Raw genomic sequence first — 12,026 nt, 5'->3', positions numbered from 1 at the left:
TACTTAAGCCATTGTTTTTCAGTGCGTCAAATAACACACACAAAATACACCTGCCCTGTGAAGTACAGTAAACAAAGTTTGTGCTACCAAAGGTTTCAGTTTGTTGTACTAAGATTCAGGCGAATTATTTCAATTTGAGATTTGCTTTCCTTGTTCTTCTTTGTTTCACACTGTTGCTCTACAAACATTTAATGAGAACTGAAGTCAATGTCTGTTAGAACACTGCAGCACTATAAACAGTACAACTATGTGTTCAGTCGAGTAATCTCATCACCTGTTTCCTTAAGTTCGCAATGTATGAGTATCGTAAGGAAAAATTAGCTTTGGGTTATTCTTGGGAATTGCAAGGTTTAACTGGCAGAGTTCATTAAAATGTTCTCCTTAGAGAGTTCCAAGTGAAAAGCGAATTCAAACCGGAATGAAAATTGCTCATAATCGCTCTTTTGTGTATACATCTCACTGTGGTTTCTGATGGAAAACAGTTTCTGAGCTTAAAGCTTTAATTTTGTAAGCAGTCGCAATTTTCTTTTCTTTGAATAAACAAACATTCACAACTTTAAGTTTTTTAAAAAAAAAATCTGCGACAAATGATCTAAATTAATTGTCCTGAAGAAATATGTATTTAAAGAGAAAAGATTAATCTAGGAAACTGACCATATTGAGTGGTTGTGTAGTTAACTGGCCAAGATAATGTTTTAAATTTAAACGTTACTCCAGAACATGTAACAGTGCTATTACCGTTGTCTCCAAAGGTCGAATAAGGGCCAGTTATTTTAGCTTCTACATAGTACTCGGTGTATCTCTCTAGAATAACGTTGTCAAACAAGACTTTAAAACCAAAATAGTTAAATTCCTCCTCCTCCTGTAAAAGCTCTGAGGCAAATTGCCCTTTTTGAAGCGCCAAAATTGTACTCTTTCGATACAACGCTAACTTCAGTTCTACAGAGACAGTACTATCCTCACTACCAAATAAGCACACTCCGCGTAGCTTGATATCTGTGTCTACAGGAAATACGATATAATGGCATCTCGAGGAGCTATGTCTAACCTGCAGTACAGGCGGATTAGCGGGCTCTAACGCGATACACGTGCGCGCGCGCGAAGAGCGAGGTGAGAAAAATTCGTAAAAACCCGCTAATCCGCTGCGATTGTATAACGAGTTAAATCTACAGCATCGGTGAATGTCACCGTCAGAACCTGATCTTTTGGTTTTTGAAAATTCTTCTAGTGTTAATATTTTACTGTCTAAAACCACACTAGCGAAATCGTTTTCATCCATGATCGGAAAGCGTATTCCTTTAATGATTTCTTCTCCAAGAATTCTTCTTTTCGCTTCCCCATCTGCTGCTAAACCTTGTCTCTCACATTCCTTTGTCGCCCACAAGTCAACAGCTTTGAAAAGCTCTATCTCCTCAATCGCCCCAGTGTGACGCTTGACCACTGCTTCAAGTAAAGACCTCTCAATGGTCTCGAAACACCCCGATTTCACAGCCTCTTCTGTCTGTTTACTGATCACTTTCCAGCATCGATCCACCAGGTTTTTCTCTTCGAATTTCTGAGCAGAGGGCAAGATGCTGAAAACATTTGATGGATCTAAGTTATCTTGCAGATATTTGATGCATTTATCAGCCAGTGAAGGCACCATGTATTTCTTCGCCAAATACAACACTCCCATCACATTACTTCGGCTCAAGATCACTTCATCGCTGTACATGTAACGAAACAACTCCAACAGACTGTCGTACTCGCAGATGTTTCATGAATTTATCAGCCAATGATGGCACCATGTAGTCTCCGCCAGCTCGCCGTAAAACATGGCTGCAAACACAGGACTGCTAATCGACAACACAAAATTGTGAACAGGAATCACTTGTTTACTTTCGCTCTGAGCGGCCGTTTGAACAACAAACTTCAGTACTGACCGTTATTTGGATTTCTCTTCCCATCATGCAAAAGAACACAAAATCAGCACGGCCTCGACTCTCTTGTTCCGGGCATCCAACCTCCCTAGCAGCTTTGAAGGAAAAACACGTGAAACCAATCATGTTAGGGCCGCGTTAGAAGCTAATGGTTACCCACCCTCTGTTATTTCTAACATTCTCAATAAGAAGCCACCCCCATCTACAGTTCCTCCACCAGAAGAACTGGTTTATATGTTCTTCAAATGGGCTGATCCATCTAATATGTACCAGAGTTTTGCATGTCTCCCTTACATCAGCGGCCTAACCGAGCCCCTCACAAGATTACCCCGCAAAAATGATATCCGAGTTGTCAACAAACCACTTAAAACCCTTCAACAAGAATTCCCGTCACCAAAGTTCAGACAACCCTCGGATTTTCAATGTAATGTTGTTTACAAAATTCCATGTAAAGACTGCCGTTGGAATTACATAGGAGAAACCGGAAGATGCTTCCAAACCCGAAAAAAGGAACATCAACGAAACTTGAAGAACTGTTCAAATGGCTCTAATGTTGCCAACCATGCGTGGCAAAACAATCACTCCATTGATTTCGACAATGCTTGTGTCATTGACAAAGGCAATTACCGCGTTCGAAAAACACTAGAATCTTGGCACACAGCAAAAACCGTCGACGCGGGAAACAACTCAAAACCGTTGCCTAGGCAATACTCGATTTTATTGTAATCAGGCCTCATTTACATTTTTATCTTTTAGCTTTTTTCACGCTTGTTTTTATTCTCAATTTTTCGCACCCCATTCGTATATATTTTCGCTTGCGCGCCACATTTTTCATTCGTTAAAGGCTATAGACTGATAGTCGAAAGCTTATGTTTTTAATATATTTTTAACCAGAGAACGTTTTTATTCCAAAACTTCACATCGTTAAAGAGATCGTTGTTGAGCATAAACTTGCTTCTTTCTCTGATTGTGGGTCTTGTTGTTTGCCAGTTTACCCTGACGACAGAAGTGGTTTTTGTTGTGAAACAGTATAATTACTCATTAATGAACATGAAAAAATTCGCGTGGAGGAAGTGCCGGAAGATCTTTTTTGAAACCATTTCTTCTCATTCAAGAAAACTTTTTTCAAAGTTTCCGCCTAAACTTTTCGTCATCATTTTACGTGATATCACTGGCTTAGAAAGTTTCCTATTGTCTTTCAGCCAATCATAATCCAGAATTACGATGTATAATTTGCAGTGGTGTTACACTTTTTGCATTGGTGTTACACTTGAACTGCACTGCTCTCAGCCAATCAGAATCGCGAGTAATTTTTTCATGAAAACGTTTTGGGGTAACAACGATTGCATGCAAGAGTGGTCAATTGTGCCCCAGGCGGTGATTTATTTGAAGTGTTGGTGAACAATAGAAGCACAACATGTAGCCTGCATGGATGGCGAGATTTCACGTGTAATTGTTTCTGGATGTAGATGAAAATATAAAATCATATAAACACAATTAAGCTAGCGTAGAATCAACGAATTGACCATTGTTTTGTTATGTGTCTACGTCTTCTTATTGACAATCAATTCTGAAAGTAAATGTAGGTCCACTAGGCAAAGAATAGCGAATCCACAGATTACTTTGACAATAATTATGATTTTAATCGTAATTAAAATTATCTGTTCCTTTGAAAGGACAGGACTTGTAACACTATCGACTGACAAACACTATTCACTTGACTCGAAGAGGACTATGTACTTCCGCTCAGGTTGTCGAAACGTCAGTCTCCAGCAACAGTTCTTTTCAGAACTACCCTCACCCGGACGATCACACTGTACGAACTAAATTCGGTTTCCCGCCGTTTAAATACGACTTTCTTCTATTAAGTTTTATTGTTAAGCAATCCGTTACAACAGAGCTTTTATTTATCCAAAAACAAAAAACCTTCTGTTTTACAATGTTCTTTCATTACGAAACCAAAGTACATACTGGCATACCTTGCTTTTAATGTCAGTTTTGGGGAACTTGTTCGTTCATACAATTTTAATCAGCCTTTAGTTTGATTGCTCTCATATTTCTGTTTCATGATGAAATTATATAGTAGGGGGAGTATAAAGAGTTCACCAAAGAAAACGAAATATATGGTCTCCTCTGGGTGAAAGACACGAAAGAAGTTTATCCTGTAGAGAACAATTATGGAGTAATAAAATCAAATCTAAAAGCGGTCAATAGCTTTTTAAGATTGAAAACTCGTTCACTCCAAGTTTTTACACGAAATGTTTATTGTTTGTAAAGAGAAAAAATCAATTCGGGAAATTGACCTCCTTTAACTCCCGTTCCATTCCTTGAGCACTCACTATGCCCAAATGCGAATGTTACTCCAGAACACTGGACGGAACTGACCCCGTCTGTTCCGCTTTGCGAATTAGACCCTGATATCTTAGCTCTTACGTCGTACTTCGTGTTTTTCTTTAGAATTACTCCTTTCATTCCGGCAAACGGCACTTTAAAACCATAATAACTGTTTTTCTTGCCCTGGAATTTCACTGAATTAAATTTTCCATTTTCAGACATCAATACTAATTTAGCATTGTAGTCGACTACTTCAAGGTCTACAGAGTAAGTATTGTTCTCACTGCCAAAGAGGCACACCCCATGTAGTACAATATCTTTGTCCACTGCGAAACAGATGGCATCTTTGAAGGCTCCATAACCCCATCCAGAGGAAGTCGAGTCAAATCGTTGCACCGGTGAATTAGACCACATCTTTTTCTTTCTGGAAATATCACTGGAGAACTAGAGACTGCACTGAGGCATTTGATAATGCTAACGATTTCGTCCAAGGTTAAAATTTTACTGTCCAACACAACACTTGCGAAATCTTCTTGTTTCATTGTTGGAAAACATAATGCCTTGACTAGGCTTTCTCCAAGGACTCTTCTTTTTGCTGCACCATCTACCATCAGCCGTTGTTTCTGGCATTCCTTTGTGGCCCACAAGTCAACGGCTTTAAACAGCTCGATCTCTTCAATCGTCAGAGTGTCACGCTCGGCTACCTCTTCAAGTAAGGATCTCTCAATTGTTGCAAAACCATCCGATTTAACAGCCCTCTCTGTCTCTTCGTCGATCACTTCCCAGCATCGGTCCACCAGGTTTTTCTCTTCATATTTCTGAGCAGAGGGCAGGATGCTAAAAACGTTTGATGGATCTAAGTTATCTTGCAGATACTTCATGCATTTATCAGCCAATGAAGGCAACATGTATTTCTTCGCCAAATACAACACTCCCATCACATTACTTCCGCTCAAGATCACTTCATCGCTGTACATGTAACGAAACAACTCCAACAGACTGTCGTAGTCACAGTCAGGCAGTTCAATAGAGTCTGTAGTCTCCGCCAGCTCACCATAAAACATGGCTTCAAACACAGGACTGCTAATCGACAACACAAACTTGTGAGCAGGAATCACTTGTTTACTTTCGCTTTCGCCTTGAGCGGCCGTTTGGACAACAAACTTCACATCGCTGAAGAGATTGTTGTTGAACATAAACTTGCTTCTTTCTCTGATTGTGGGTCTTGTTGTTTGCCAGTTTTCCTTGGGGACAGACATGATTTCTCTACTGAAATCTATATAGTTTAAGCCAAGAGAGTTTGAGGTTGCTAGACCGTGTAGAAAAGTGGGTGGCAACTCGAGACAGTGGTGGGTTCAAAAATTTGAGTATAAAATTACCGGTCACGCTAAGAGAGTGTTTGGTCACGCCTTTCTTATTATCAGTCGGATCGTCCTAGGCATATTGTACCAACAAAAATAGAGTACAAAGTAACTTTCTTTCGGGTTACACTCTTATTTTATAAGAATATTGTTTTTCCGGCCCAGGCTGAACATTCTTATTTTTCTGCCGAGTTTAGGCTGAAAATATTGTTGTGAATGTTCTTACATTATTACGTGTGGCATTTGTGTTTTCAAATGTATTTGGTGTCTTGATGGTGTAAAAGTAATTTTGGAGCCAGCCTGCAGGTATTTAAACCTGATCTTATGACACACTTAACGTCTTGAAGAAATGTTATTAGCATCGATCATACGGCTAGTGCTATTTTTGTTGCTTTTTGGCTAGTTTTGCCGTTAAGAGAAAGAAAACATTTTATACGGTTCAGTTAAAAACATGTAATTGTATTGTATTTACAAATTTTCAATACACGAAATTGGATTCTTTTCAGAATCTCTGCCTCTGGTTTATCCTTAAAATATTCTTGAAATTTCGCAAATTTCAGCCTCGATATTCTTATAAAATATATTCTTCTGGTTTGAAATTATACTCATGCAGGGAGCGCCTTGTTACTGTAAAGCAACCGGCAGAGCTTACATCAAACACTTATGAGTGTAAACAGAAAATATACCAGTGTTCCCAATACAACAGTGGTCAATTTTGCCTTAAGGCATGTTTTATTTGGGATCGGGTAGCAGCTCTCGTAGGGTCTCACATGAATGGCTCGATACCCTTTGAGAGAACAAAAGAACAAACAACAGAAACAATGCACCTAGCAATGGCGGATCTAGGGAAGGGGCAGGTCCCCCTATTTTGGGTAAAAAAAGAGGAAATGACAGAAGGAAGAAAAGCCGGCAGGGCAAGTAAAACAAACCCCCCCCCCCCTAGCTCCAGGTCTGTATCCGCCACTGCCTAGTCCTAAAACAATAACAGCTGCTGCAATAATAAAACAATAGCAGCTCTTGTAGGGTCTCACATGAATGGCTCTACCCCTTAAGGGAACAATAGAACAAACAACAGAAACAATGCCTCTAGCCCTGAAACAATAACAGCTGCTACAATAATAAAACAATAGCAGTTGACGAGAGCTGCTACCCTTCTATTTACTTGAAGTGTTTGTGAATGAGATAGAAAAATTAACTTGTACTGTAACTGTGAGGGTAGACTTAGCACAACTGGAGAATGCGCTCCCGGTGCCTAGCTGTGTTTGCATCGTTTGCGTATAATAACCCCCAGTTGATTTATTGAAAATATATATGTTGTTAACATTCATCAATTACAGGACTGAACTTACATTATACAGACAACCTTCATTACATTAAATTACATTGTTTACGTCTTTTGTATATAAAGTATTGCAATTCATCATTTACACTACCAACCTACTTTTCTCCGTTAATCGTTGTGGGAATTTCTTAAACCTGGCATTATTGTTCGACGTGTCAAATAATCTTGCACAGAAAAATATCACAAAATGTACAAGCTCAGTGAAATACAAATTCGTGCTCCTAAAATGTTTTTAGTGAACAATGTTCTTGTCACTAAAGGTTTTAATTTGTCATGATGAGATTAAGGCAGATTATTACAGTTTGAGATTTGCTTTTCATTTTCTGCTTTGTACTACACTATTGCATTGTAAACATTTAACAACAAAGCTTATTTATAACACTTGCAACATCATATATAGTATAACTAGTTGTCTCTCTATATTCTCGTCACCTGCATGTTTCCTTTGCAATGTATGAGTGTCGAAAACAAAGGGAAAACAACGCTAGAAGAACATGAAATAGTGGTTGCGTGCGATCTTTGAACTAGAAGCCAGGACAGCACACGGCTAGTTCAAGATCTCGTCATAGAACTGAGTTTGGATGATCGAAAATATCATCTTAGGTAAACGGAATTAACCTTCTTGATCTCACGAGCCGCGCCAGTTGATTCTTGCTCGGTCATAGTCGCCGCCATTTTGAATATAGTGCTGGGCGTGGACTGGGTTCGACAATTCTTGCGCCGATTTGATTGATTCTTTGTTATGTTGTTATGTCAATGTTGTTCGCGCGACATGGATATGATGACATAAGGAAAAAAACAGTGTTTCGTGTTGTAGTTATTTTCATGCTGTTGTTTTATTACGTCAGCATGTTCACACTGCAAACATAACGACATAAAGGTGATAAAGCCCTTCTTATGTCGTTATATCGCAAGTGTGAACCAGGCTTTACACCGCAAGGAAAAGCGCGCGACGTTCGGGTGTGGTCGCGTGTGTGCTGCATCTTCCACCTAGTAGACAGTAACATAGACTAGTCTTCTGCGCTTGCGTTACAATCAAAGCACCTTGTTCTAGAAAATGTTGAAGCATTATGGTAGTCTAGGTATTTGTCCAAATCTCTGAAATGTCAATGAAAATATGACAGGTGTAGCTTTGTGCTACACAAAGCTACACCTTTAGTGTAGCGTGCCTCATTTTAGTTGTTCTGAATAGTTAACGATGTCCAGTATTCTGTGCGATGCTGTGCTGTCAGTTTTTGATCCAATTAGGATTATAAGCAGAGTAATAATAAACCAATAAAACAAAGTGGAATTTAGACTCGTAGCCAAAGTGAAACAATGCACAGAGCTTTATTATTGCAGTTTTATTTCAATTGGCAAACGTTCTGTTACATGTACATGAGCGACGATTGTTCTCATCTTTAAAACAACTGCTGGACTTGAGTTGCATCAATGGACTCTCAAGATTATGATGTAAATTCTCCTTTGCCGTTGTCATTGTTATTATGCTAGGTCTGGTTGTATGTCAGCCCAAACTGGCTTTCTTAGTTGATACATTACTATTTTCTCATCATCTGTACGGAATGGTTTTCTGATGCGTACTGAGAAATCAGATGTCGATCGTTGTTGCTAATGAACAAATAACAGGCCTTGAGCCGCCTTGCCTGAGGTCTGTTGACTGGGCAACAAAAACCAGACATGAGCTTGTAGTAATATGGTTGTGGGTAAGTCTCATAGCCGCTTTAATAAAATATCAAATTCATCGAAAGAATCCTTCATACATAGTGTTTGGCCCAGTAAAGGTGTGGGCACTGAACACGAACAAAGACAAGCGGCTAGGATATGGGAAGGAGGAGGGATAGAAAACAAAACCGCCTGCGATTAAATTGGAATGACACTCGGTCTCACGTGGCTTGGCTAGTCACGTGACCCCCGCGCAGATGTTTATTCCAATCTACTCCTCACCTATGTAATAAGCCACTGATAAATTACAAATTACTTATATTAAACCGAAATTAAAGACATAAAAATCCCATTTCCAAGCAAATATTATATTTTTTGTTAGAACCATTTTCATAAGAACATTGAGGCTGAGTTTGAACCAAATTTTACAAACATGCTTAGAAACTCGCAGATTGAGAGTCACTGGAGGAAGTTAAGAACAGGGTGAATTCTGGTAAAATGTAAAACTTTGGTCTATACAGTCCAATAATAAAGTACTTTTAAGGTCGATTTTCATTAACGCATTACTGATAAATCTAATGGACAATTTTTTTTTACAACAGCAATTATAGTCAAACTATGGCCCTGTCCACACTACGCCGGAGAATTAAATTTGAAAACGCAGCTTTATTTCCTCGGTCAGGCCTGCTGTCCACACTAATCTGTCACGAAAACGAAGCTTTTCGAAAACGCTGTTCAAACCGGAGCAATTTGAAAACGCCGGCTTTGCGTTTTACTGTGGACGGAAACCGTTTTTGAAAGCGAAGATTTTCGACAACGATGGCGTTACGATAATCATGTGATTTTCCTGCCCGAGTTTTCAAATCCAAAATGACCGGTGACTGTTGCGTTTTCAAATTCTCCGGCGTAGTGTGGACAGAAAACATTTGATGCGCTGTTTTCAGAATGAAAACGCCGTTTTCTAATTTCTCCGGCGTACTGTGGACGGGGCCTAGGTCATAAATAAAAATAAAAATTGACTCGAACTTGACTTAGGCTGCGATATAACTCCTCTAAAAGTAAGAGCCAATCGTCATATTACATGAATTGATATGAATTTATAGAGAAAACAATATTTCGGGATACTGACCCCGTCGAGTGGTTGTTCCACCACTGTCAAGGTCAAACTCTGTAAATGTAAAAGTTACTCCAGAACATGTAACAGTGCTATCACCGTGGTCTCCACATGTCGAATCAGGGCCACTTATTTTAGCTTCGATTCGGTACACGTTGTATTTCTCTAAAAGGACCTGTTGGTTGTCAAACAAGACTTTAAAACCAAAATAGTTAAATTTCCCCCCCTGTAAAAGCTCTGAGGAAAATTGCCCAGTTTTAGGCATGAAAACTGTTCTTCCAAACAATGGCCTTACCACCAATTCTACCGTGTAAGTATTATTCTCACTACCAAATAAGCACACACCGAGTAGCTTGATATCTCTGTCTACGGAAAATTGGATATAGTGGTATGTCCGGGAGCCATATTGCAATCTGCGATTTGATAAGGAGTTAAATCTACAGCATCGTTGAATGTCAGCAACTGAACCTGATCTTTTAGTTTTTGAAAATGCTTTCGGCGGACTCGGGACTGAATTCCGAAGTTTGAGGACACTGACGATTTCTTCTGCTGTTAATATTTTACTGTCTAAAACCACACTAGCGAAATCTTTTTCATTCATGACGGGAAAACGTATTCCTTTAATTATTTCTTCTCCAAGAATTCTTCTTTTCGCTTCCCCATCTGCCGCTAAACCTTGCCTCTCGCATTCCTTGGTTGCCCACAAGTCAACAGCTTTGAACAGCTCTATCTCTTCAATCGTCAGATTGTCATGCTTGACTACTACTTCAAGTAAGGACCTCTCAATGGTCTCAAAACACTCTGATTTCACAGCCTCTTCTGTCTGTTTACTGATCACTTTCCAGCATCGATCCACCAGGTTTTTCTCTTCGAATTTCTGAGCAGAGGGCAAGATAATGAAAACATTTGATGGATCTAAGTTATCTTGCAGATATTTCATGCATTTATCAGCCAGTGAGGGCACCATGTATTTCTTCGCCAAATACAGCACTCCCATCACATTACTTCCGCTCAAATTCACTTTATCGCTGTACATGTAACGAAACAACTCCAAAAGACTGTCGTACTCACAGTCAGGCAGTTGAATAGAGTCTGTGGTCTCCGCCAGCTCACCGTAAAACATGGCTTCAAACACAGGACTGCTAATCGACAACACGAACTTGTGGGCAGGAATCACTTGTTTACTTTCACTTTCGCCTTGAGCGGCCTTTTGGACAACAAACTTCACATCGCTGAAGAGATCGTTGTTGAACATAAACTTGCTTCTTTCTCTGATTGTGGGTCTTGTTGTTTGCCAGTTTCTCTCGACGACAGACATGATTTCTCCACTGAAATCAACGTAGTTTAAACCAGAAGAGTTTGAGGTTGCTAGATCGTGTAGATTCGTGATAAAAGGTGGGTGGCAACTCGAGACAGCGGTGGAGTCAAAAATTTGAATCTAGAATTACTTGGCAGGAAGCCATCACGAACTCAGTTGGTGTGACCGGTCACGCTAAGTGAATGCTTGGTCACGTCCTCCTTATTATCGAAACTTCCTAGGCACATTGTACCAAGAAAAATAGAGTAGAAAGTGACCTTCCTCCGGGTTACACTCTTTTTTTTTTTAATAAGAATATTGTTTTCCGGCCTGGGCCGAATGTTCTTATCTTTCTGCCAATTTTAGGCTGAAAATATTCTCGTAAGATCTCACATGAATGGCTCGATACCCTTTAAGGGAACAATAGAACAAACTAGAGAAACAATGCCCGTAGCCCTAAAACAATAACAGCTGCTACAATAATAAAACAACAGCAGCATACGAGAGCTGCTACACTTCTGTTTACGTTTGATATATTACATAAAAATAAACTTGTATTGTAACTGTGAGGGTAGACCGAGCACAACTAGAGAATGCACTCCCGGCGCTTAGCTTTGTTTTCATCGTTTGCGTATAATAACCCCCAGTTGATTTATTGAAAATATATATCTTGTTAACATTCATCAATTACAGGACTGAACTTACATTATACAGACAACCTTCATTACATTAAATTACATTGTTTACGTCTTTTGTATATAAAGTATTGCAATTCATCATTTACACTACCAATCTACTTTTCTCCGTTAATCGTTGTGGGAATTTCTTAAACCTGGCATTATTGTGCGATGTGTCAAATAATCTTGCACAGAAAAATATCACAAAATGTACAAGCTCAGTGAAATACAAATTCGTGCTCCTAGAATGTTTTTAGTGAACAATGTTCTTGTCACCGTCGCTAAAGGTTTTAATTTGTCATGATGAGATTAAGGCAGAT

The 12,026-nt window shown here is 39.3% G+C and overlaps 3 protein-coding genes and 1 pseudogene across 5 annotated transcripts in view; 1 reads left to right on the top strand and 3 right to left on the bottom strand.

The window, feature by feature from the left end:
* Positions 1-12,026, top strand: part of LOC145464373 (acyl-CoA dehydrogenase family member 11-like) — a 37,342-nt gene that overhangs the window by 14,280 nt on the left and 11,036 nt on the right. The window lies entirely within an intron of this gene.
* On the bottom strand, positions 623-1,714 carry LOC145464399 (BTB/POZ domain-containing protein 6-like). Its single transcript, XM_081448275.1, has one exon. It carries the CDS (start codon positions 1,712-1,714, stop codon positions 623-625), a length of 1,092 nt encoding a protein of 363 aa, XP_081304401.1.
* LOC145464390 (BTB/POZ domain-containing protein 6 pseudogene) lies at positions 4,182-5,782 on the bottom strand (annotated as a pseudogene).
* LOC145464386 (BTB/POZ domain-containing protein 6-like) lies at positions 8,185-11,335 on the bottom strand. Of its 2 annotated transcripts, XM_081448263.1 has the most exons (2): positions 11,096-11,335; positions 8,185-11,047 (listed from the first exon to the last, which is right to left on the bottom strand). In XM_081448263.1, exon 2 carries the CDS (start codon positions 10,985-10,987, stop codon positions 9,716-9,718), a length of 1,272 nt encoding a protein of 423 aa, XP_081304389.1. In that variant the 5' UTR covers positions 10,988-11,047; positions 11,096-11,335; the 3' UTR covers positions 8,185-9,715. The 2 variants fall into 2 exon arrangements, with proteins under 2 accessions (XP_081304389.1, XP_081304388.1); XM_081448262.1 differs by having other exon boundaries at positions 8,240-11,333.

Source organism: Orbicella franksi, chromosome 12 (genome assembly GCF_964199315.1).
Source record: "Orbicella franksi chromosome 12, jaOrbFran1.1, whole genome shotgun sequence".
Lineage (NCBI taxonomy): Eukaryota > Metazoa > Cnidaria > Anthozoa > Scleractinia > Merulinidae > Orbicella > Orbicella franksi.
This window is presented reverse-complemented; position numbering and strand designations above follow the sequence as displayed.